At 29.4% G+C, this 22,498-nt stretch overlaps 1 protein-coding gene across 3 annotated transcripts in view; it reads left to right on the top strand.

Moving 5' to 3' along the window:
- LOC106686122 (lutropin-choriogonadotropic hormone receptor) overlaps positions 1–22,498 on the top strand; it is a 514,005-nt gene that overhangs the window by 319,374 nt on the left and 172,133 nt on the right. For all 3 annotated transcript variants that reach the window (XM_014429270.3, XM_067049772.1, XM_067049773.1), the window contains one exon: positions 8,627–8,701. In XM_014429270.3, the coding sequence (XP_014284756.1) occupies positions 8,627–8,701 (75 nt within the window). The remainder of the gene's footprint in view (positions 1–8,626; positions 8,702–22,498) is intronic.

Genomic DNA, 22,498 nt, shown 5'->3' with positions numbered 1-22,498 from the left:
GACAAAACAAAATGAACATAATCAAACTATGTGTATGAAAAATAAATAAATAAAATAGTCTGATGATAAAATAATATAGTCTCTAGTCACATTTACACTCTAATATACAATATTTACACAATCGAAATGAGGACCCCTGAGCCCACTCTATCCCCCACGTGTGAGGGGTAGAGCAGAGCTCAAAAGATCCCAGTGCATCCCTCCCGCTGCATCACTGGTAGTATTTGAGATGTAAGGGTACGGTTTATAAAGGTATTATACAAATAAATTTTTTGACGGATTGTTAATATCATATGATTTTAATAAGAACTTTTTTTTATAACGACCCCCTTCCTGATCATTTCTGACATGCGGAAAGATTATCTAGAGGTAGCCAACCTATTCTAGCCATAGTGGAGAGTCAAGTTTTTATTTTGTCAGACGCCAAGATACTGATGCTGTTATGTAGTGGGGGGAACAAGTCCGGCAATTGGGCCTAGTGGTCCTTTTTGCCAATCCCTGACGGCTACCTAGGTTGCCGCCACGTACTAACCAAGGTGGGAGTGTCAAGATTCATTCTTCGGTACCGCCGAAAAATGAATGTTAAATGCCCCAAGTGGGAATCGAACCCACAACGTTCCGAACCGAGCGCACTGGACCTGCGCCCCAACACGTACGACCGTCACGTCCCTTGTAAGACGCCATAAAAATAAAAGTTTGGAATAAAAATCCCCAGGCCAGACTCGAACCCGTACTGATTTTGTCACGAGGCTCCGTCAACCTTTTTTTTTAAGGACTTATATTGTTTATTAAAAATATATCATACCGGAACTTGAAGTATAAAATTAAGATTTTATATACCTTAAATTTTATTTTATTCATGTAAGCGCTACTAGTTGTATTTCTATAAAATATCACTAATTACATACTTTCATTAATGAACAAATAATTCCAACTTTTTCATTTCAAAATTTATAGAGGTTAACTGGAGAGGGTCTTATGTGGATGTCAAGGCTGTTATAGTTTGTAGTAATGAACATTGTTAAGAGATTCACTTAATACATCTTTGGATATTCATTTTATTCAAATCCTTTCTGATATATTTTTTGTTTTCTACTTCATTTTATACAACTTATGTTATATTACATGTTTTTTCTATTGTTGTTAGTTTATATACTCTTCTCTTCTGTTCTAATAATAACTACCATCACAAAGCTCACGACTTCTAATGCAAAGAACCTTTTGTAATCTTATTTTGATATGCTATTCTTTCTGAATAAATTATAAAGCAAGAAAGGGTCAACATGTTCACTGCAATATGTCAAATCAGACATGTAATTGTAAGTATATTGAAAAAGTTAAAAAAAAAATAAGCATAAAATATAAAAGTTATCAGCCCAGCGTTGAATGATGAATATCAATTCAAATTCGTTGGGCGTTTTATATTCTATCAAAGCATGCGAATCAATAAAGGCGGTTAAAGTTAAGTGACAATGACTGGAAAGACCTCTTTCCTCCAAGAAATGACAAATGGAGTGGAAACCACCCTGAAAGACAGAGATGGCAACAATATAAAGGAGTTGAAAGGAGTGGTGGGGTGCGCCTAGAGTTTTCTTAACGGCATTGTCTAGCCGCACTGTTGCACACCATAGACGCCTACAATGGAGTTATATAGACTCGGATGGTATAGGTAAGCTTCCCTTTAAGTTGTTCATACTTATCTCATTGATATTTTTCACATTGTTTTAAACTGAGCATTATATTTTATTGAAAATATTTGAGACTTCATTTATCATTAAAATAAATATATATATGTATCTGCCATTTCTGACCAGATTTGATTTGTGGGTTCAGCTCGCTAAAGGATCGGAGAATGCATTATTTTTAATTTTTTTATAACGAGGAGATAGTTCTAAAATCATTTCTTTTTTACAAACAAAAATATGAAATTTTTAAATTCTTAAAGGAAACGAAAAAGCCAAAATTTCTTTGCTCTGTGGCTGTCTCCGGCTAAACCATGTTCAGGCATAAAATCTACCTACCATAAAATTGAAATTGATAGTGTGTATTGATTTCTAGGTGAACCTTTATTAATTTTGTCCAATTATATCACCTACATTGGCTAACGAATGAAGTGGAATATGAAAACACGCACAAGAATTCTTTTCGATGTGTCTATATTTCGAAAACCGCTATTCACATGTTTCCAAAGCTTGAAGGAAAGTCGGAGATTTAAATGAAATTGATAGTTTGTATTGATATCTAGGTGAACCTTTATTAATTTTGTCTAATTATATCACCTACATTCGCTAACGAATGAAGTGGAATATGAAAATACGCACAAGAATTCTTTTCGATGTGTCTATATTTCGAAAACCGCTATTCACATGTTTCCAAAGGTTGAAGGAAAGTCGGAGATTTCGATGAAATTGATAGTGTGTATTGATATCTAGGTGAACCTTTATTAATTTTGTCTAATTATATTACCTACATTCGCAAACGAATGAAGTGGAATATGAAAACACACACAAGAATTTTTTTCGATGTGTCTATATTTCGAAAATCACTATTCACATGTTTCCTAAGGTTGAAGGAAAGTCGGAGATTAGTATCAATATTCCAAATACTACTTTCGCTAACGCATGTCCAAAATGATAAAATTCTTAGTAGATTATTAAGCATCGCAAGTGTTTTATTTTGCGTCTAATAAACATTTTATTTCGTAAACCCTTGTCATTTGAAAATTGATCTTGGTTGGAAAATCTTTTATTGCAGATTAACATTTTGATAAGAGCTATGAAACATAATCTCATGATAATTTCAATTCCCGCTACCTTCTCACCCATAACAAACTGAAATTTAATTTTTATTCATAGAGTGCTACCAATGGGTAATTTCTTAACACGTCTGTATTACTCCATTATAAACTAAAATCAAATTTACTGGATGTACGTAAAAGAATGTACAGTTGTAAATAGCAATAAATAAATTTCAAAAACTCTATCTTTGAAGTATTCTTTTATGCACACTAAAGGAAAAACTTCCTAACTGAAAGAGAAATTTGTTGGATTTGTTTGTGTATTCATAAGATTTAAAATAATTATATAGTAACAATATCGGTATATCCTTTCAAGAAATACTCAATATTTGGTTAGTATTTTGATTTTGATAGTTTTGGATGTTCACAAATTCTTTTTTCTTCTAAGTTTTTTTTCTCTATTTTTATAAATAGTCATAAGATATGAAGATTTATGAAGCCTCAAATTTTGAAACTAAGGAATGAATGATAATGGATATTTCCGTGGTCATTCAGTGTGATTAATAATAATAATAACAATTGAGTACAGTAGTCTTAGAAAAAAACCGCGAAGGGGAGAGCTGATGGATTTTATAATTAATTTTTTTTACTATTAAATCGTAGAACCTCTAATTTTTTATCCTCGATTTCAATGATTCATTAATGAGATTAATGAGCCAAAAAATATAACTAAAACCTGAAGAAAATTAGCCCGACTATATCGCTGCTCCGGAAGAAAAATTACGCATCTATAATTTTTCTTTTTTAAATTTGCTTTAAAATTCTGTAGGGTTCAAAAATGTATCTACTAGATATTTTTTAAATCAATATATAGTTATTATTACCAAATTGGCCAAACGCGGCGAATTGTTAAGTAAAATTATGTCGACTTACAAACATCTTCTAATTTTTTCTTTCAAAAACATTTAAGACCCCGCCAATAAAGTCAATAATACTAAGTGGCATCATTATTCTTTCAGACCAGCGATATGTTTTTTTTTTTATACATGTAAATAACATTAAACCCTATTTTTAGCAAATCTATGTATTATACACAAAAACTGTCCTAGGCATAATTTTAAGTCATTAAGTTGTTGTTATTGTTCATATATACATTGCCAAGATATCCAGTGTAATGTATTTAGATGTACAAGATAATGGAAAGCTTGCTGTCGGATGACTTGTTGCAGTCAATTTCCAAGCAAACGTGTAATGAGGATTTACCGAGAAGATATTACATTTGCTTATGACAGTGGGGTTTAATCTGGTCAGATGTCGGACTGCCATCCAAACAGAAGTTGCGGTTGTGGCAATCATTGTAGATCATGGCAACTTGATTGCAGTTCAGTGATTCTGCCATCACTGGCGAACATTTCATGACAAAAATAGAAACAGAACATTGCAGTGTCATTTATTCTTACAATTTATGTAATTTTGATTTATCATCTAATAGAAATTTGCAGAATTAGTTTTTAAACTAATAAAACAATGGATTTCTATTCCTACCAACAGAAAAATATGAATTTATCATTTTTTTTCCTTGTGGCTGCGTTCATCTTCATTGAAACAAGACATAGAAAGGAGTATTAACTTTTCTTGAGTCGCTGATTTTCAAAAGACGTATCTGTTTATTTTTCCTTTAATTACTAGTTTTTTTATCTCATAAATATACAAAACGTACTAGAAAGTGATATATTTCGGTTGATACGCAAAAAAAAAATAAATAATAAAAAAGCCAACTATGATCTTTTATTAATTTTTTTTGTATTTAGACTACTAATGATACGCGTAGAAAATTATAATATTATTAAAGAAATTAATATAAATTCATTTATGTTTTTTAAGCTTCTGGAAACATTAAAATTAACCGTTGTTGTAAAACTGAACTAAACGTTAATTTAAAGATTTTTTGTTTAAGAATCGGCCAGTTAATTTAAACAGAAGCAATTACCCTGTCTGAATCGGCAAATTATAATATATTCATAGTCCCATAAAATTTTAATGGTTAGGTTACTATTTTAATTTCAAGGGATTTAACACGGGCTAGTTTTCCTGTTAGTTGAATATTAACATGAATTATTTAATTTTTTTTAATGAATTTTGGCCAATCACTAAAATGTTCAGACGAATACTACGAGATTATATTACGAAAATGTAGTGTTGATATAATGATTAGGAGAAATATAAATTGTGTAATAATTATTGTAATTGTGAAAATAATAGGATATTGGCTAATGATAGCCCAATATTCAAGAAAGTCTGGAGGTTATAGAGGAAGAAGGAATAGAAAATGCAATCCAAAAGCTAAAAAGAGGTAAAGCATCAGGAACTGATAAAATTACACCTGAGTATTGGAAATGTGGAGGTCAAGAACTTCTTAAAGCACTTAATTCGCTGTTCCAAGAAGTATGTGACAGAAAGAGAATTCCCAGGAACTGGAAATGTTGATAATCCTCCCGATTTATAAAAAACGATACACGACAGACTGCAAAAATTATAGACCCATTAGTTTGCTTCCCGTAGTCTATAAACTTTACACTACTATTTACTTTAGAAAGGAGACTCCGGCGGATTTTGGAAGGGCAGTTAGAAGCGGAACAGGCTGGTTTTTGGCCAGGTCGACAGACGCAGGATCACATCTTCTCAGAAATATTATTGAAGAAGCATGAGACAGAGATAAAAATCTATATCTTGCATTCCTTGATCTCAAGGCAGCGTTTGATGTGGTCCTAAGAAAAGAAATTTGGAATAATAGCCAAGGGTGTACCTGGAGACTTGCTGGCGGCCATACAGGCAGCCTGCCAAGCAGCCATGACAGTGGTAAGAATAAATAGTATGGAATCGGAACCTTTTCCAATTGCGAGAGGAGTTAGACAGGGAGATAGCTTAAGTCCCCTTCTATTTATAAATGTAATAGATGAAATCTACAAGCGACGAACTGCGTGGACAACAATTGGGAAATGGATTGTGAGGACTGTCCTCGTACAAAGCCTTTTATACGCGGATAACATGGTCCAAATAGCCTACACCAAGACCAAACTAGAATAAGCTCTGGTAGAATGGGGAGAAGAGTTAATCAGGAAATGGATGGAAATTAACACCTCCAAGAGTAAAGTGTTGGTTATGACGAGGGATTTAGGGATGTTTATCTGCAACGGCGAGACACTTGAGGTAGTGAAGGAATATACCTACTCAAAGACCGTAATTAGCAGCTCGGGTAAGATAGACGCCGAAATATCAAGCAGAATATGTAAGGCGAATCAAGTGTATTACTATTTTTATTACTAATAGATACCAGATTACTAATAGCATCATCGGCCACCGTGAAGAGACAAGAAGACCAAAATACATGTATATAAGTCTGTTTACCTACCTACACTCACCTACGGCGGAGAAAACTGGAGGCAACGGAAATGAGTTCTTTCGCAGATCTGTTGGGAGAACTAGAATGGATCGCATTGCAAACGAAAGAATTACAGAGGAACTAGAAGTTAAAGAACTTAAAACCACTCTAGAAAGACGGAATCTCCAGTGGTTTGGACAAGTCTGGCGCATGAACGAGGACATGAATCTTATAAAGGTATTAGAGGCTCGACCTACTGGAAGGAGACCACGTGGACGCCCCAGAATTACATACCAAGAGTATATTCAAAGAATTGGAAGTAAAAGAGGCAAATCCCTCAATGAGATGAAGCGGCTAAGCAGGGACCGGGAGGGGTCGTTGTGCTTGGCTGGAATAGCATAAGAGAAAGATTAAGAAGAAGAAGAAGTAGAAGACTAATGATAAAGATTGACTAAGCCATAATGGCCTGTAATAATGTGTTAAGCAATGTTTGACTGTGATGTGTGAATAAGATACTTGAAAATGGCTAGAATGGCTAAAACGTAGGAGTGTAATAAATTTAATTATAATAAAGTCGTGACACTGTATGGATGTTTATGTTGTAACCAAAATACGAATCAATTGTCTCAAACAAGAATTTTCATTATATATCATTATATAAGTATAATTATATTATTTCAATTTCTTGAGACAAGGTAATTATTTATTAAATAAATCAAAACTTGTATCCTTTTTTGTCTCAACACTTTTTTTATTTTTTATTTTTCACCAGTCCTACGTTTCGGCCATTTAACCATCCTGAAGGACATCTAAATGTTTAACAGCTTATATTATGTATTCATTTTTAACACTTATTAAAACAACATTATCACCAATAATATAACATACCTTCAATTATAATTTCTTCCTCACATTAATTTAGAGTTACTTTTGCAGGTTATTCTGCCCAGGTCATTCATTTATTATAAATTAAAATCCTATTTAAAATATTTGATATTTAAAATATTTTTGGATAATTTTTATCCCAGAAAATTAATTTATAAAATTTGGGATATAAACCTTAAAAAATGCAAAGATAAAATAGAAAATAAAATAAGAAATAGTAAAGCAATTATTAAGAAATATTGTGGATTAAATTATATAAAAGGTTTATCGGAAGATATCCAGAGGTCATTTATGGATTATGATGTGGAAGAATACTCATTATGTTATAGACCTAACAATAAAATTAAAAGTTATTATAGAAATTTAAAGGTCAAAATTGAAATAAAAAGTCAATCGGGATAAATATATAAAATTCCATGTTTAAATTGTCCAGCAATCTATATAGGTGAAACTAAGCAAATGTTGGGGGATAGAATATATCAACACAAAAATGATACAAGAAATAAAGATGTCCTTGAGGATGGCTACAGTGGCCGAAACGTTGGATTGGTGAAAAATATAAAAAATTAAAAAAAAAGTGTTGAGACAAAACAGGATACAAGTTTTGATTTATTTAATAAATTATATAAGTTATTACCCACCTGAATGTTCAGATTTATTGTAAAAACCTACGATGAAAAATAAGTTTTAATTAAAAAATATATTTTCTTCATGTAAGTGCTGTGAAACTATTGGAACGTAGTATGACGTTATCAAGTACAAATTTAAATAGATATCAAGCTTATTATTCAACTAAAATTTAAAAAGTATAATATACAATGCTTGTTTAAAAAACTGAATACTTCCCAATAGTTAAAAAAATATATATTTAGTTGCTGAAACCATTTTTTAAATATTCTTCTCAGATCGTAAGATCGAATAAGAAAAAAACCCGTATAGGTATCCTAATTGATGTAGTTCATCTGTATGATGTCCACTACATGATTTTTTTTTTGTGAAACCTTTCGAAGCGTTCTATGTAGATTTTTCATCTATGCAAAAATACAAACTTAAACAAATTATTCTCTTAAGTTGAACAAAGAAACTCCTTAAGGAAAAAAGAAATGCTGGCATGTAAATATCTTTGTGTTACTGTGAGGGGAGCCGACTCTCTCTAAAATATTCACTTGACAGGGCCCACTACTTATTAATACCTTCCTCTCTTGAGGAGGAGGGTTCTTCTAGTTTATCTTCTAAGGTATTCTCAGCAGTATTCATAAAATTTAATGGAATCTCTAGATTGTTGTATAAAGTATAACCAATTTCAAAACAAAGGATTCCAAACATCATGTAACTGATTTATTTTAGTAAAAGATTTAAAACAATGATTTATGGTTTTATGAGCTGCAATAGATTCACGAAAATCATATTATAGATTACAGCTTTAGCTTTACACTGTGAGTCCTCAAACAAACATTTAATTTTTCTTGAAACAATCGATTTGACACGACATATTTGCATACAGGAGTAATAATTGTGATGTAAATTATAATACATTTTATATATATTATCGATAATTGTTATTATTTGATATGTTGTAATTACAAAATCATCATGTTTTTAACCATTTAATTTTATTTCAGGAGGATAGTGCTTTGCGGACTAGAAGAGCTTCCTCAAATAACCCAAGCACACCCAGATCAGCATATCACTATGGTGTGAGTTAAATCATTTTTTTTTTTTTTTACACTGTCATTGCAAAGATATCTCATAATTTAGATCGCATTATCAGAAACTTTTCTTGTTTGTTTCTCAGAAAATTTGTTGTTTTCTTTTGTTGATGCAAGTAGGCATTATGGAAGAAACATCAAATTATAATTATAATTAGAAAATCAATAAAGAGCCACAGAGTGTAGAAAGTGACATGTGAGTTTGGTGTTAGTATTTTTAGGTTAAATATAGAGATGGATAGCTTTTTCTAATCTAAATCAGAAACTACCAAATAAAAAGTTTTTACAATAAACTGACAGTTTTGACAGTAATATACAAGGTTAAGGTTAATAAAACATTAATAAGGTATTAAAAATAAATACGTATATTTAAATGATATTACAAAATTTTTTTTCTTATCTTTTCCTTTTACAATCAATACTTTTCTACACAATAATTACAATTTTTTTTCTATTTAACAATTTCATTCCATTTAACAATTTTATTCTCTCTATTATCTCCATATCTTAACATTCTCATAGTTCCCCTCTCCAGTTATCCACTATCCACGTTCGATCCGTTAAACAAATTAAACGAATTTATCATTAGATAGCAATGTAAAATCAAACCAAAGACATAATAGTCACAACTGTAGATTAGTTCACTAACAAACAAATAAATAAATAAATAAATAAAAATATAGATTTAAAAAAAAACACATACAAAAAAAGAAAGAAATTGAGGGTATAATATAATATAATGCATCAATGTTTATATTTTGGTGTACCATTATGTTATAATTACATGTCAGTTTTTACCACATAATATTTTGCGAATTAGTATTATTTGTATTTATATAAATAATACCCTTGATAATATGATTATTATAATTTGTAAGGGATTTTTTTATCTTTAAATTTGAATGAAGCTGATTCATAAAAAAATCTAATATCGTGAAACATACAACTGAAGGGACATTGCGATTTTTAATAATACCATATAAATTTGTACAACTATTCTTTATAACATGCTATTATAATTGGATGGATTTAAGAATTTTATTACATTGGGAGCAAATGGGATTTTGAAAAGGTTGAGGGTGCCGCGATTGCTTATTTACTTTGTCAAGAGCTCTAAATATTTATCTTAGCTTAAAAAGGAACGAGAGTGTTGGCCCTTTGAGTCCTCTCCTCTTTTTCTTGTGCATAGTATATATTTAATTTTTTTTTAATTTAACGTAACTAAGTGGGTATTATAGTAAACAAATATAAATATCTTCAATTTTTTCTATCTGCAAACGAAAATGATAATTATCTTTAATAAAGTAATTTTTAAGTTAAATAAAATAAAATATAGTATTGCTCTCATCCTCCTGGATAGGTACTGTAACTATTATTTCAACATAGTTGCGAAATATTACCCTCAAAACAGTCTCACCGTGAATATTAATGAAAAATCAGCAATTTTTTTTTTACTAGATACACAGTGACGAATAGTTTTTATTACTTTTGATATAGATTATAACTCAACCTCTAGGATTTTTTTTAATATTTCATTATGCTGATTTATGCATAATTTAGCACGAAATATTTATTATTCTCTATTCGGCAATTTTCTTCAATTGTTATTTCTTAATCTTGTTATTTCAATTATATTTTTAAAAAAAAATCTGCCTATTACATTTATAAGTCAATGTGTTAAAAAACATTCCATGCCATTTATTTTTATATATAGGATTTTATTTATAGGACCACCAGATTTTAAAATAGGGTTGTATCCAGGAAATTATTTTTTCTATATGAGTAAGAGAAAATAGTAGATGGAATTAGACGGAATTTATCCTAAACGATGTTTTAACTCATCACTAATTTTCCTTCAACTTTTAGCCAAATCGGAGAAGCTGTTTAATATCTATAAAGGAAATATTGCTGGATCAGAAAAAAATGTTTGAGCTTGCATTAGTGAAAGTAACGTGTGTAATTTGATGAAATTAAAATTTTTCCCTCAACAGGGTACCATCCGTGAACATTTCATTACAATCGAATCATTGTTAATAGGTATTTTTTCCGGATATAATTTAGCTAAGACAGACAGGTTAAAAATTTGACCACATCTTGTAATTTCTTATTTATTAATTTGCTTTTTTTTGTGAATAACTTATAATGAATATCAATTGTTGGCATCAATTAAAATAGTTTTTCAGACCTGAGTAAGCTTTTTTACAGGCTTCTTGTTTAAAATATCATTGAAATATACTATTCATATACGTTTATATGAATGGATAGTTAAGAAAATGCACATAGGCTCGATTTGTACGAATTTATTCAATAAAAACCAAAAATAAAATAAGTAAATAAAATTCATGTTCAATCCTAACACTATCCTTACGACGTATGACGATGACACATGTGTTCTCACTGTTAATTATCACCCTTCAATTGCATCCCAAACTATTCAAACCTATATCAAGTCCTCGAAGAATGGTGTCGTAATTAGAGGGTTAAAATAAATCCCATCAAATCACCTTTATCCTTCCTCCTGACACAAGACTGAAAAGACAGAAAACTGCACGTAGATTCCGACTATTACATCACTAACTAGACAAACGGTCTAAACTTCCAACTCATTACAAAAGATTGATCTACATGACAATAATAAGGTCCATCTGGTCATACGGTGTTGAGCTTTGTGGTTCCACTAAACCTTCGAATTCCTCTCCATTCATCCAATCCTTACAATCCAAAATCCTTGGTGAACCATACATTGTCAAAAATTAAATCATCCACAAAGACCTTAATGTTCCATTTGTAACCGATCTAGCATGGACCAGATAACAATCATTCCATTATAAACTCCCTAACCATCAAAACCCTCTAGTTCTTAACCTTGCTTCTTCTTCAATTCCTGAAAATCCTCCGAGGCGCTTGAAAAGAAGATGACCTCGAGACCTTCTAGTGTAAAAATATGATTAGAGAGTTACCACTGGGTAGTTTTCCTACATGTCTGTAACACTCCATTTTTATTTTACAAAACATATAAAAACAAATTTACTTAATGTGTTTATGTATGTAGATACAGTTGTGAATTGCAATAAAAGAAATAGGGGAAAAAATTCATATTAGAAAATATATAAATATATGAAAAACTAATTAATAATTATAAATATATGAAAAATCTGCTATTTCCCTCTCTTTTTCAAAAACACATAAATTTAATTTAAATGATACAAAAATGGATCCTTATGCTTTGCTACAGCGGCTGTATAGCAGAATTAATTATAGAAAAACAAAGGCTGAAGCATGCTACAAACGCAGTCATGAACAAAACTCTAATCAAAAGAAAACTTCTTCAATGACAAACAGCCTTTTCCCAATTTTATATTTAAAATTTCCGACAGTTTAGTGGTTATCTAATGCATTACAATATGGTAACGAAAGCTATGTAGATAAATAAAAATATATACATAGGCGTTGAATGTAAAAGGTTTTCGTTAATAAATGTTGGCAGCATTAGTGGTTGAATATTTTAACCAATATATTCAAGAGGAAAAATCACTGCCAATATTATAGTAAATAATATGAAACTCTTGAAAACGTAGTCATAAATTAATGTTATATTAAACAGGAACCAGTTGACTATTTACTACGCTCATTCAATTGAATTAAAAGAGCTCACCTTCCATTCGAGTATTTCCTTTACCTAAATAAATCCTAATAACCAATTAATTTATAAAAAATACTTTATCGAATCATTGTTTCTTAAATCTCTATATGTTAATGTATAATTTTCTATTATCGGATAGTGTAGAAATACTAATTTAAAAATGGAAGAAACCAATTTTATAATGGATGGAAACATATTGCATTACACTTCCCTCTTTGCAATGATATTACATTAACTCTCTTGCCTTTGGTTTTTTCCTCGAAATTTCAATGTGTAGTTCTTTTTTTTTTATATTTATTTCTTGCTATTTACAACTGTACATTATAATACATTTAGTAAATTTGATCTCAATTAAAATGGAGTGTTATTTGCGTGTACAGAAAGTACCCATTAGTAGCAACCTTATGACGTTTTACATTTACAGGATTCGAGGCGCCTTCTTCTTTTCAGGCGCCTGGGAGGATTGTCAGGAATGGAAGAGGAACAAAGGTTAGAAACTAGGGAGTTTGTAATGGAAGGAATAATATCTGGTTCGGGTTAGATCGGTTATATATGGAACGTCAAGGTCTTTATGTATGATTTTATTTGTGACAAATTGAGAATTTTACGTAGAATTTTGGATTGCAATGATTGGATACGAAAGGAATTCGAAGATTTAGTGGAGCCCCAAAGCTCAACTCCGTTTGTTCAGTTTGGCCTTATTACAGTCATGTAGATCAGTCTTTTTTAATGAATTGGAAGTTTAGACCGTGTTTCCAGTAAGTCTTGTTATAGTCGAAATCGACGTTCAGTTTCCTCTCTTTTCAGTCTTGTGTAAGGATTCCAGGTTAGTCATTTCTCCAAATGTAGCCCAAGGTAGCGGATCTGTTCGACAGGGGTAAGATCAACACGATTAAAGGAGAATGTAGGATAGTCGACAGGTTTACGAAGAAGGTAGTAAAGTAAAGGTGATTTTATGGGATTTGTTGGGATTTATTTTAATTTTCTAATTACGACACCATTCTTCGAAAGCTGTGATATGGGAATGGAGAGTTTTGGATGCAATCAAAGGGTTATTATTAACAGCGAGCACATATGTGTTATCAGCATACATGGTTTGGATACTACCTTGAGGAACATCAGCGGTCTGAGAATAGAGGGATGAATAGGAACCATTGTGGTTTACTACTTGGAATAATCTATCGATGAGAAAATATGTAGAAAGTAGGAATCTACAGAGTTTGCAAAGCAGTCCTGGGTGCCAGACTCAATCAAAACATCGAAAAAACTGTCGCACAGTACATTTATGTCTAAAAAAAGGGAGCACCTGTTATAGCAGTTATAAATTATCAAATGATATGTATCAATACATCCTATTGTTCCTATCCAATCACAGAATCACTAGCATCACTAAATAACCTCAGATACACAAATTTCATCCTAAAATAATTACTTATTTTCTGACAACTCTATTCTATATGCTCATAATAACAGCAAACAACCATTACCGTCGATGAGGACACGGGGATTAATTTAGTAAAAACATTTCCTCGAAAATGTATCAATTAGTATTTTCGGAGATACGGATTCAATTTTATACTTTAAACCTGTATATTTTTAAAAAATATATTGGTCCAAATCCTACATCATTCCTGGAACCATTGATCCCCGTTTCCGACTGCCCACTTGTTTGCTGGGCAGAACGCACTTAAAACAGAACCTATAATTGGACCAGTATATGATTTTTAAAAGGTTATTTATTTAGTTCACAATAATTTTATTTGATACATAGAGATCTGACACACGCGTCTAAACTGTTTGATAACCAGATGATTCGAATTATAGCATTACATACATCATATTAAACTTTAATAAAAGTTAAAACTGATGTTCCATAGCTTTTATAATTTTTTTTATTATATTATTCTTATACTATACTATAATATAAACTTATACTATATTATAATATTATTCTTACTAATGTATATAGGGTTGTCAATATAAAATATGTAACAATGACTTTAATTTGTAATTAAGAATCCCTGCATGCCACCTCATATATAATAGCATAGTAAATTGGTGAACACGATACCGTTGGAAAAGAACTCCAATGATTAATAATAGATATTCATATCTACCATACCATGGCCCTCGCCACGACCCCCTCGGGTCTATGGTATCTAGTGCTTGAATTAAATATACCGCATACTTTTTCAGTCGGTTCCCATCAGGAACCGATAGAGATACTTAATACAAATACATAAATACATAGTATATAAATATATAAATACATGGATATATGAATAAAATACAATATAATATGTGTACGGGGTGCCCCTAGTCGGGCTTATAACACCTGAAGCCCCGTACATGGCAATGGTACAATGTTTTATCTTTCCAAGTACTACATTATGTTAGTTTTTAGAAGTTAAAAATTGAGTTTTTCAGTCTAAAATAGGTATACAAATTTATTAAAGTCAATTTTTCATTGAAAAATGTGTTATAACATAACACTTTCATTCGCTCCTATCTGCAGTTTTTAAGAAACGTGGAATAAATAGTTATTAAATTAATTTTATGTAAGTAATTAAGAGGTATAATATAATTTAGTGATTAAATTAATAGTAAAAAATTATAAAGTAAACGATTTAATTTTTCTTATTTTTTTGCGTAATGTTTCTAGTCATACCTAAGACCCATTTCGTAAGCTCGTTTATGACATATATTTCGGAAACACATTAGGGTACACGTTTTGAAATAGTGATTTAAAAACGAAGAGAATTTCTCACGAAAACATAAACGATAAAATATCGGCGATAATAATTTAGGAGCTGCCATGTCCAGGCTACGTGTTCTGAATCATAATTGAGCTAATTCCCAAATAAGCTCCAACTAAGCACAGCCCCACTTGGTGTGTTTCTAGTGGAAATGGCAACTCATAAAAATATCATATTAGCGAAACCCAACTAATCCATCATATATCCAATGTTTGCCTTCCTTCACCGCACTCTGGATGGTTTAGGTTCTCTAGGATACTAAAAAAAATTCAAGATATTTCCATACTTTATTTCCCTGTGATTTGAGATGAAATATGTGTTTCTGTTTATTAAAATTGAAACCCATACAGATAATTAATATTAGTGTACTAGCTTTTAGTATAAAAAAAAAACTACATTTAATTAAATTTAGACAAATATCGAATTTAAAAAAAATTAGCTGATATCTACAAATTAAAGTAATAATCAGGCTCAAATTAAAACATTTGAATGATTGGTTTCAATAAGGCTGCAGATTTCAATAACATACTACAGTTGTAATAAATAAGTAAGGGTACAATTAGAAACAATAAAAAATATTAAATAATGTAAATTAAACTAAATCAGTTTTAATTTACCGATTTTTATAAAATTTTAATATATTGTTATTAAAAAAGGAAATTTATTACTTAAATTACCGTTTTTATATCAAATTTACCATCACAAAAAACTAATGGACATTTGGCCCACAAAATTCTTATGTCTTTTTAAAATTTCATATCATAGTATTTCATATATTATTATTGATGTATTCTTTGTTTTATTAGTAATTTTCATTATCTACGGGATTATATTTATATTATTTCCTAACTTTTACCTTATGGACTAGTGAGTTATCTTCATACTTAAAATATGTTTCATTATTTTTAACAAGAACTAGCTGACCCGGCAATGATTTCGCAATTGCTATTTAGTTGCGGATGTATATAGATTTGACAATCACAATTGATTGTTTGATATAAATTATTGTATTTAGTTAAAATTAATTATTTAACTATACTTTACTTAACTTTAACTGAACCGATATATACGATGATCCACCTCCTGAATTTGAAAGTGAAAAATTTCTAATTTTTGAATTCTTTGAAAAATGGTATTGGAAACTTTGAGACGATACTAAAACAAATATGAAATGCTCTTTTCCTAAATAAAAAAAATATTGACTTACTTTACCCTGAGCCATATTATGTTTTTTATAATTTTTTTGTAAATATAATATAGCGAAATAGAATCAGTAATATTTTTTTCTTATTACTGGGAAGGAGGCGATTCGATTGGTGAACAGTGAAATAAGCTTACACTTTCTGAGCTAAAAACCAAAAACTATCAATTTCATTCATAACTTTTCTATACTAAAGAATTTGAAGATTTCAATATCTGTAAACCTTCCCATAACGAAAGGGAACATTTTGAAAATTCCAAAGTGTATTGTGGACAAAGATTCGATCATTCCCTTTTATATATGTAGACTAGCCGACCCGTCAATGCTTCGCTATTAATATCTAAGGACATATATAGATTTAATAAACAAAATAGATAGTTTAATATAAGTTAAAATTAATCATTTACGTATAATTTATTATTATAATTTGGTAACATAAATTAAAGAAATATATGGAATAAGAAACAGAAACTGTTTGTCAGACCGTCTCATCTATGAATGAGTAAACGATTTTTAGAAGTGAATTTAGGCTGAAAGAGCTATATTAACGTAAAGATTAATTAAAATGAAGGATTATTTGAACGATTGGCAACGGGCGAAAAAAAAATCATCTGAATAAATGGATATGAAAAACGTCTAATTTTTAATTTCTTTCAAAAATGGTATTTAGAGCTTTGAAACGACACTAAAAACGAATATGAAATGCTCTTTCCTAAAAAAACAAAACAAATAAAAAACATTCTTTACCCCGAAGCACGTGGGAAGAACTTCATTGTTCATTGTATGAATTTTATTAAATATGTTGAGGAGATTTAACGGGTACAAGGAAAAAGAGATGACAGGTCATTTTTCCATTTAGTATTTATAATGTAAAAAGTAGAAACTTTTCCTGTCCTCTTTATATAGTGCTTGTTGTTTGTTTGCTTCAGCAAATATTGCTATCCCTGTAAACTTATTCTAGTTTACATTTTCTTTGTTGCTTTTAATTATTCTTAATTTTATTTACAGCTTTGTTTAACTGTTGTAATTTTTAAAGCATATCAGTAGCTTCGGAGGTAAAATACAGTATATCACTTCCCTATTTATTTATAGCGACTAGTGAAATATATTTTCCTGGAATCAGAATAAGGATAATATAATAGATGTATTATTTAATAATTTAATTATTATTTTGAACATTAACATGGTATCATTGTGGATTCAAACATTTTTTGAGCATTTTTATTACTTTTAAATAATATTTTCTATAAAATCAAGGCTATATTATTTTCGAAAAATAATTATTAAAGTAGACTAATTTTAACAGATGTTTCCTTTCGAATAAAAGTATAATTCTTTGCGCTTTTTTTTTTAAATCAGGTAATTTCCCTGATAATCGGTCTACTTTTCAGTAAATCAAATGTTTTCTTCAGAGAAATCAGTCAAGCATAGGAGACTATATCACATTGCCTTATGTTTAAGGAAAAAAAAATATTTTTTTTAATTAATTTATAATGTCCCTTACAATTAGTCTAGAAATAGCCTATACCTGGAAATGAAGCAAACTTTAATTGAAATTTTTAATAATGCTAAATTTTTTTATTGTAATTAAATAAGACGATATAATGCGATAGGGAATATTTATTTCTATTGCATGATTATAGTGATTACCATTAATCTGTAGACATCCATATTTATCTAAGTCATCTGATAAGATTTCACTTATAATAAAACATTCTCTTATGAAAGTTTGAAAATTTTTATTACAAATTATATAATATTCTAATAAAGCATATAATTGGGGTTACATTTATAGATAAAAGTAAGATAATATAACAAATTTACATTTACCAATTTCACTAAAGTTACTTAAATGCTCAGCTTTTAAACTTTTTGACAAAATTAATTGCCGAAGAGAAAGTAGGTAGAATGCAGAACGGGTGTTAGCAATTTTATATCTAATAAAAGAATGAAAACTTGAAAGTTTCAAAAGATTATTCCCATTTATTATTCGATTATTATAATTATTGACAATTGAAAACAACTCATAATAGCGAAATATGTTATCCTGGAATCATATTAGTGAAAACAATAGTATACTAATATACTTATAAATATTATACAATCTAATTACAAATATTTTGTATTAATGATTTAATTTATTATTATTTAGAATAATAATATGGTATAATCGTTTTATTTTCATATTATTTATAGATTCAAACACTGTTAGAACATTCTTATTACTTCAAAATAATAGTTTTTATAAAATTAAGCAGTTATAAAGATGAAGATGTCCTCGATTGAAACTTGTATAAATAATAGTATACTTTAATAAGTAGTTCTGGGTCCTTTGGTACAGGACAGAAAATGAAACTCCAAAGATGAAACAACTTCAGCGCTGTAACTCGAACCCACTCTTTCCCAACATGTTTTTTAATCCACCCCCTCCAAAATGGTAAGGTTCTCATTAGGAAAATAAATAATAAGCCTTTCCCCTTCTCTTATTTTTGTTAAAGGAAATTCCTTGCTCTAATTGAAAGCTGAATTTAATTGCATCCGTAAGCAATAATTCATTATAAAGACTTAGGCCAAGGACAAAAGACCGTAGAAAATCTTCGTAGCAATGAAGTTAGAGAGGCTTATTATGGTTTATACAAGTTAACCATTGTCGCTGCATTGAAAAGACATTTCAATTATTCATGGATTTTTTCCAGTCTTTGTTATGGTTTAAGAAACAAAAAAGGTAACTCTATAAAAACTTAACAAGGTAAAAATTCGAGACCTAATTTAAACTTTGAAAAAAATAACCTTTTAATATATTATTATGGCCATCTTTAAAATATTTAGTAAATATTATTCCAATTTATTAAGTAAACAATTTAATATTTTGCAAGAATTTTAAACCCATTTTTTCTAAGGAAAAAAATATATCGTGAAATGAAGTACAAACAAAACGTGGACAATATTAAAAACAAATAAGTAAGATTTAAAAAATAAAATAAAACATTTGATACCTGATCTCATTGGGGTTTAAGGATAAACATATATATTTTAAGAGAGGTTTTACTTATTTTTATGTATTTTTTTTCATTTTTATTTTAGTAAGAATGTGATCATTCTTCACTATTAGAATAGGGCAGATTGTAATATCTATCATTAAATAAAGTCCGATTATAATTCTCAAAAAAGATAAACATAACAAAAAAATATTATTTGAGTCGTATGTTCGTTGGAACTTTATATTTTATAATTTATATTCATTTTGAGTACTGGAAACTACCAAAAGGAAGGTTTATATAAATCACACATGCAACTTTAACTATTTTCCAAAAGTCTGATGGACTATAAATATTTTTCCCTTTTGTGCATCAACTTATTTGATTTTCTATCAAAAGAAATCAACAATTTTTCTTTGTTCTGCCATTAACATTACACAAATATAATAGTGAATTTTTTTTCATTTTTTAAATGAAAAAACTTATCTTTATCAACAGGAAAGTTCACCAATGTAATGTTGTAATGTTATGTAATGGTTTAACAAAGAAAAATATTGTTTATTTTTTATAGCCTTCTAATAGCTACAAGCTGTCACCAATAGTTTAATTATACGCTAGGAGACGGAAGGGGAAAATATTTGTAGTCCATCAGATTTTTTAAAAATTTATAAAGTATTAGTTTCATGTGTGACTTATTTAAACCATCCTTTCGGTAGTTCCCTGTGCTAAAAATGAATATAAATTGAAACTGTTTTATAATATATTCTACTCTTCAAGATTTGAAGAATTTACAATCCTTTCGGTGAAATACTACTCAAATATTGTCTTGTTGTTGTTATAGTTATCTTTAAATCCCAATCAGCTAAGGTTTTATATATACTTGAAACCTCAATAAGATAATACCTCAAATATAATAATTATTCAGTCATTGTTCTATGTCATTGAAAACCTGAATACACACAACCACAACAATCGATCCAGTTATCCTCGAGGATGGTTATGCAATTGTACAGGAACAAAAACAAAGATAGAAGTGTAGGTGGTACAACAGGTACAATAGGCAAAATTCTTATATGAGTACAAAATGGAAGGCACTAGTGTTTGTAACGAAATGGCGGAATCGTTTCCAATTTGTTTTAATTACATCCGTACTTGGTTATGGAATTGTTTTAACCTATCCTTTAAAACACCTATTTATTTATTGTTGAGGGTGAAAATATGTTTCATATATGGATAACTAAAAGTAAAATCTTACAATCAACATAACAACCATGGAAGCTGAAAAATTCAGAATTATAAAATTCTTTCATATTGTATCTATTCATTTTTATTCGTTACCAACAATAAGAAATTGTAATTTTTTCAGATGAAAAATCTAAAGATATAAAAAAATTCGACAATACGAAAAGTCCTAAATAAAAGAAAAACATTTGGACTTGATTTTTTTTTTAATAAAAAGCTTTTATTTTTTCTGTTGATATAAAAAAGCGTGTTTTTACATCAGCAGCAAAATTTTTAATTGAGGCAATAACGAATATCAACCTCTTTCCTATCAATAATACAACAGTTTAGCAAATGATAATGAAGATATTTCTGTAACATCCTACGCAGATACCGACTTTACATATGCAATTTCAGTTGTGTACAACTTATTATTTTTGAGCTAAACTGTTGATACACACTTATAGACCTTTTTGGGAGAATTATTTGGACTCAACTTACCTCAAAACGTGCATTTCAGTAGCTAATTTTTGGGATCGCATTAGTTCCTCTTATTATATATTCCATAATAATAATAATGTTATATAATAATTATATTATATATTCCATAAACTTTGGCTAGAAAAGATATCGGATGATTATTAGTTGTGAACTGATGTGATGATTGCAGGAAGATTGTCTGAGTATAAAAAAAAAAATTAGTTGTGAATTTTTGTCCAGATCTCACCGTTAGGCACATTCCCACTGAATGTCTTGCTCACGAATTACATCGATTATCTTCAGATTTACAGGAGATGTTGAGAAAAAATTCCAAAACAACAAAACTTTTTCACTTTTTAAAAATCATTAATATTTATGATCACACATAGTCTTACTCTAATTCCAGCATGTATAAGTGGATGCATAATTTAATATAGTAATTTACTAATTACGTCAATTCTAATTGTACCGTTGTAAAATTTAAAATGTAATTGTAAATTTGTAATATGTAACTTTCTCTCTCTGTAATTGTAACTTTGTGAATATGTCAGTTGCAATCAACTAACTTTGTAAATCCAGTGTAAATGGCCTTAGTGGTCAAAACACTTAAACAAATACTTGTTTCCTTAATACTTAATTCTAAATTTTCTTAAACGGTTTATTATATCTTACTTTTTGGTATACAGCACAAAAGCAATATGAATAATTTTATGCCATATTTGTCTTTTTTTTAGAGCATAATTAAGTGATGTAAAGAAAAAAAAATACAAAAACATTAAAATACTAGGGAAAGGTTTAACCCTTCACAGAATTCAATTGATTGAATATCAAAATAAGCACATTATCCCTTAAATTTTTCCCATTAAAATTTCGTTAGGTCTGTACTATAAATATGTTCACAATAAGTGTGAAGTGGAAAAATTCACACTGCAAGAAATATCATATTTCTGCTTTGGTCATCTCTTCAATAAATAGCTCAAAAAGAAGTTTATATTTTTTTAATAAACTTGGCAGACCGTTACATAATTGAAAAAGGAAAGGCCATTCATTTCAAAATAAAATAAGTAAGTATAGTTTACCTTGTCCAGAAGCAATCTGATCTTGACAACCTATAAAACCATTTACCCGAATATGTAGTCAGTTCCTCATTAGTATCATAATTCCTTTTAAATTATATCTGTATCGATAGATTTTAAATTTGATGCAAAATACTGCAACAGATATTAATCATTTCCGCCTACAAGAACGTAATAAACGAGCCGGTATAAATTAAATCAGAATATAAATAAAGTAGATTTTCCTGGAACCCATAAATTATCAGATTAAATTAAGCCTTTGAAATGATTTATTAATTTATGTTTACTAATGTATTTCGAACGCTCGGATTGGTATTTTAAGTTAATATTCAACAGACGTGAAAAAGAACTACGCGGATGGAATTAAACATAAATCATATCTTTTACTTCAGATAAGAATTAATATAATTCATCGAATATGAAGGAGATG

The sequence above is a fragment of the Halyomorpha halys genome, unplaced genomic scaffold, assembly GCF_000696795.3.
Source record: "Halyomorpha halys isolate HHAL.00 unplaced genomic scaffold, Hhal_1.1 Scaffold780.1, whole genome shotgun sequence".
Lineage (NCBI taxonomy): Eukaryota > Metazoa > Arthropoda > Insecta > Hemiptera > Pentatomidae > Halyomorpha > Halyomorpha halys.
This window is presented reverse-complemented; position numbering and strand designations above follow the sequence as displayed.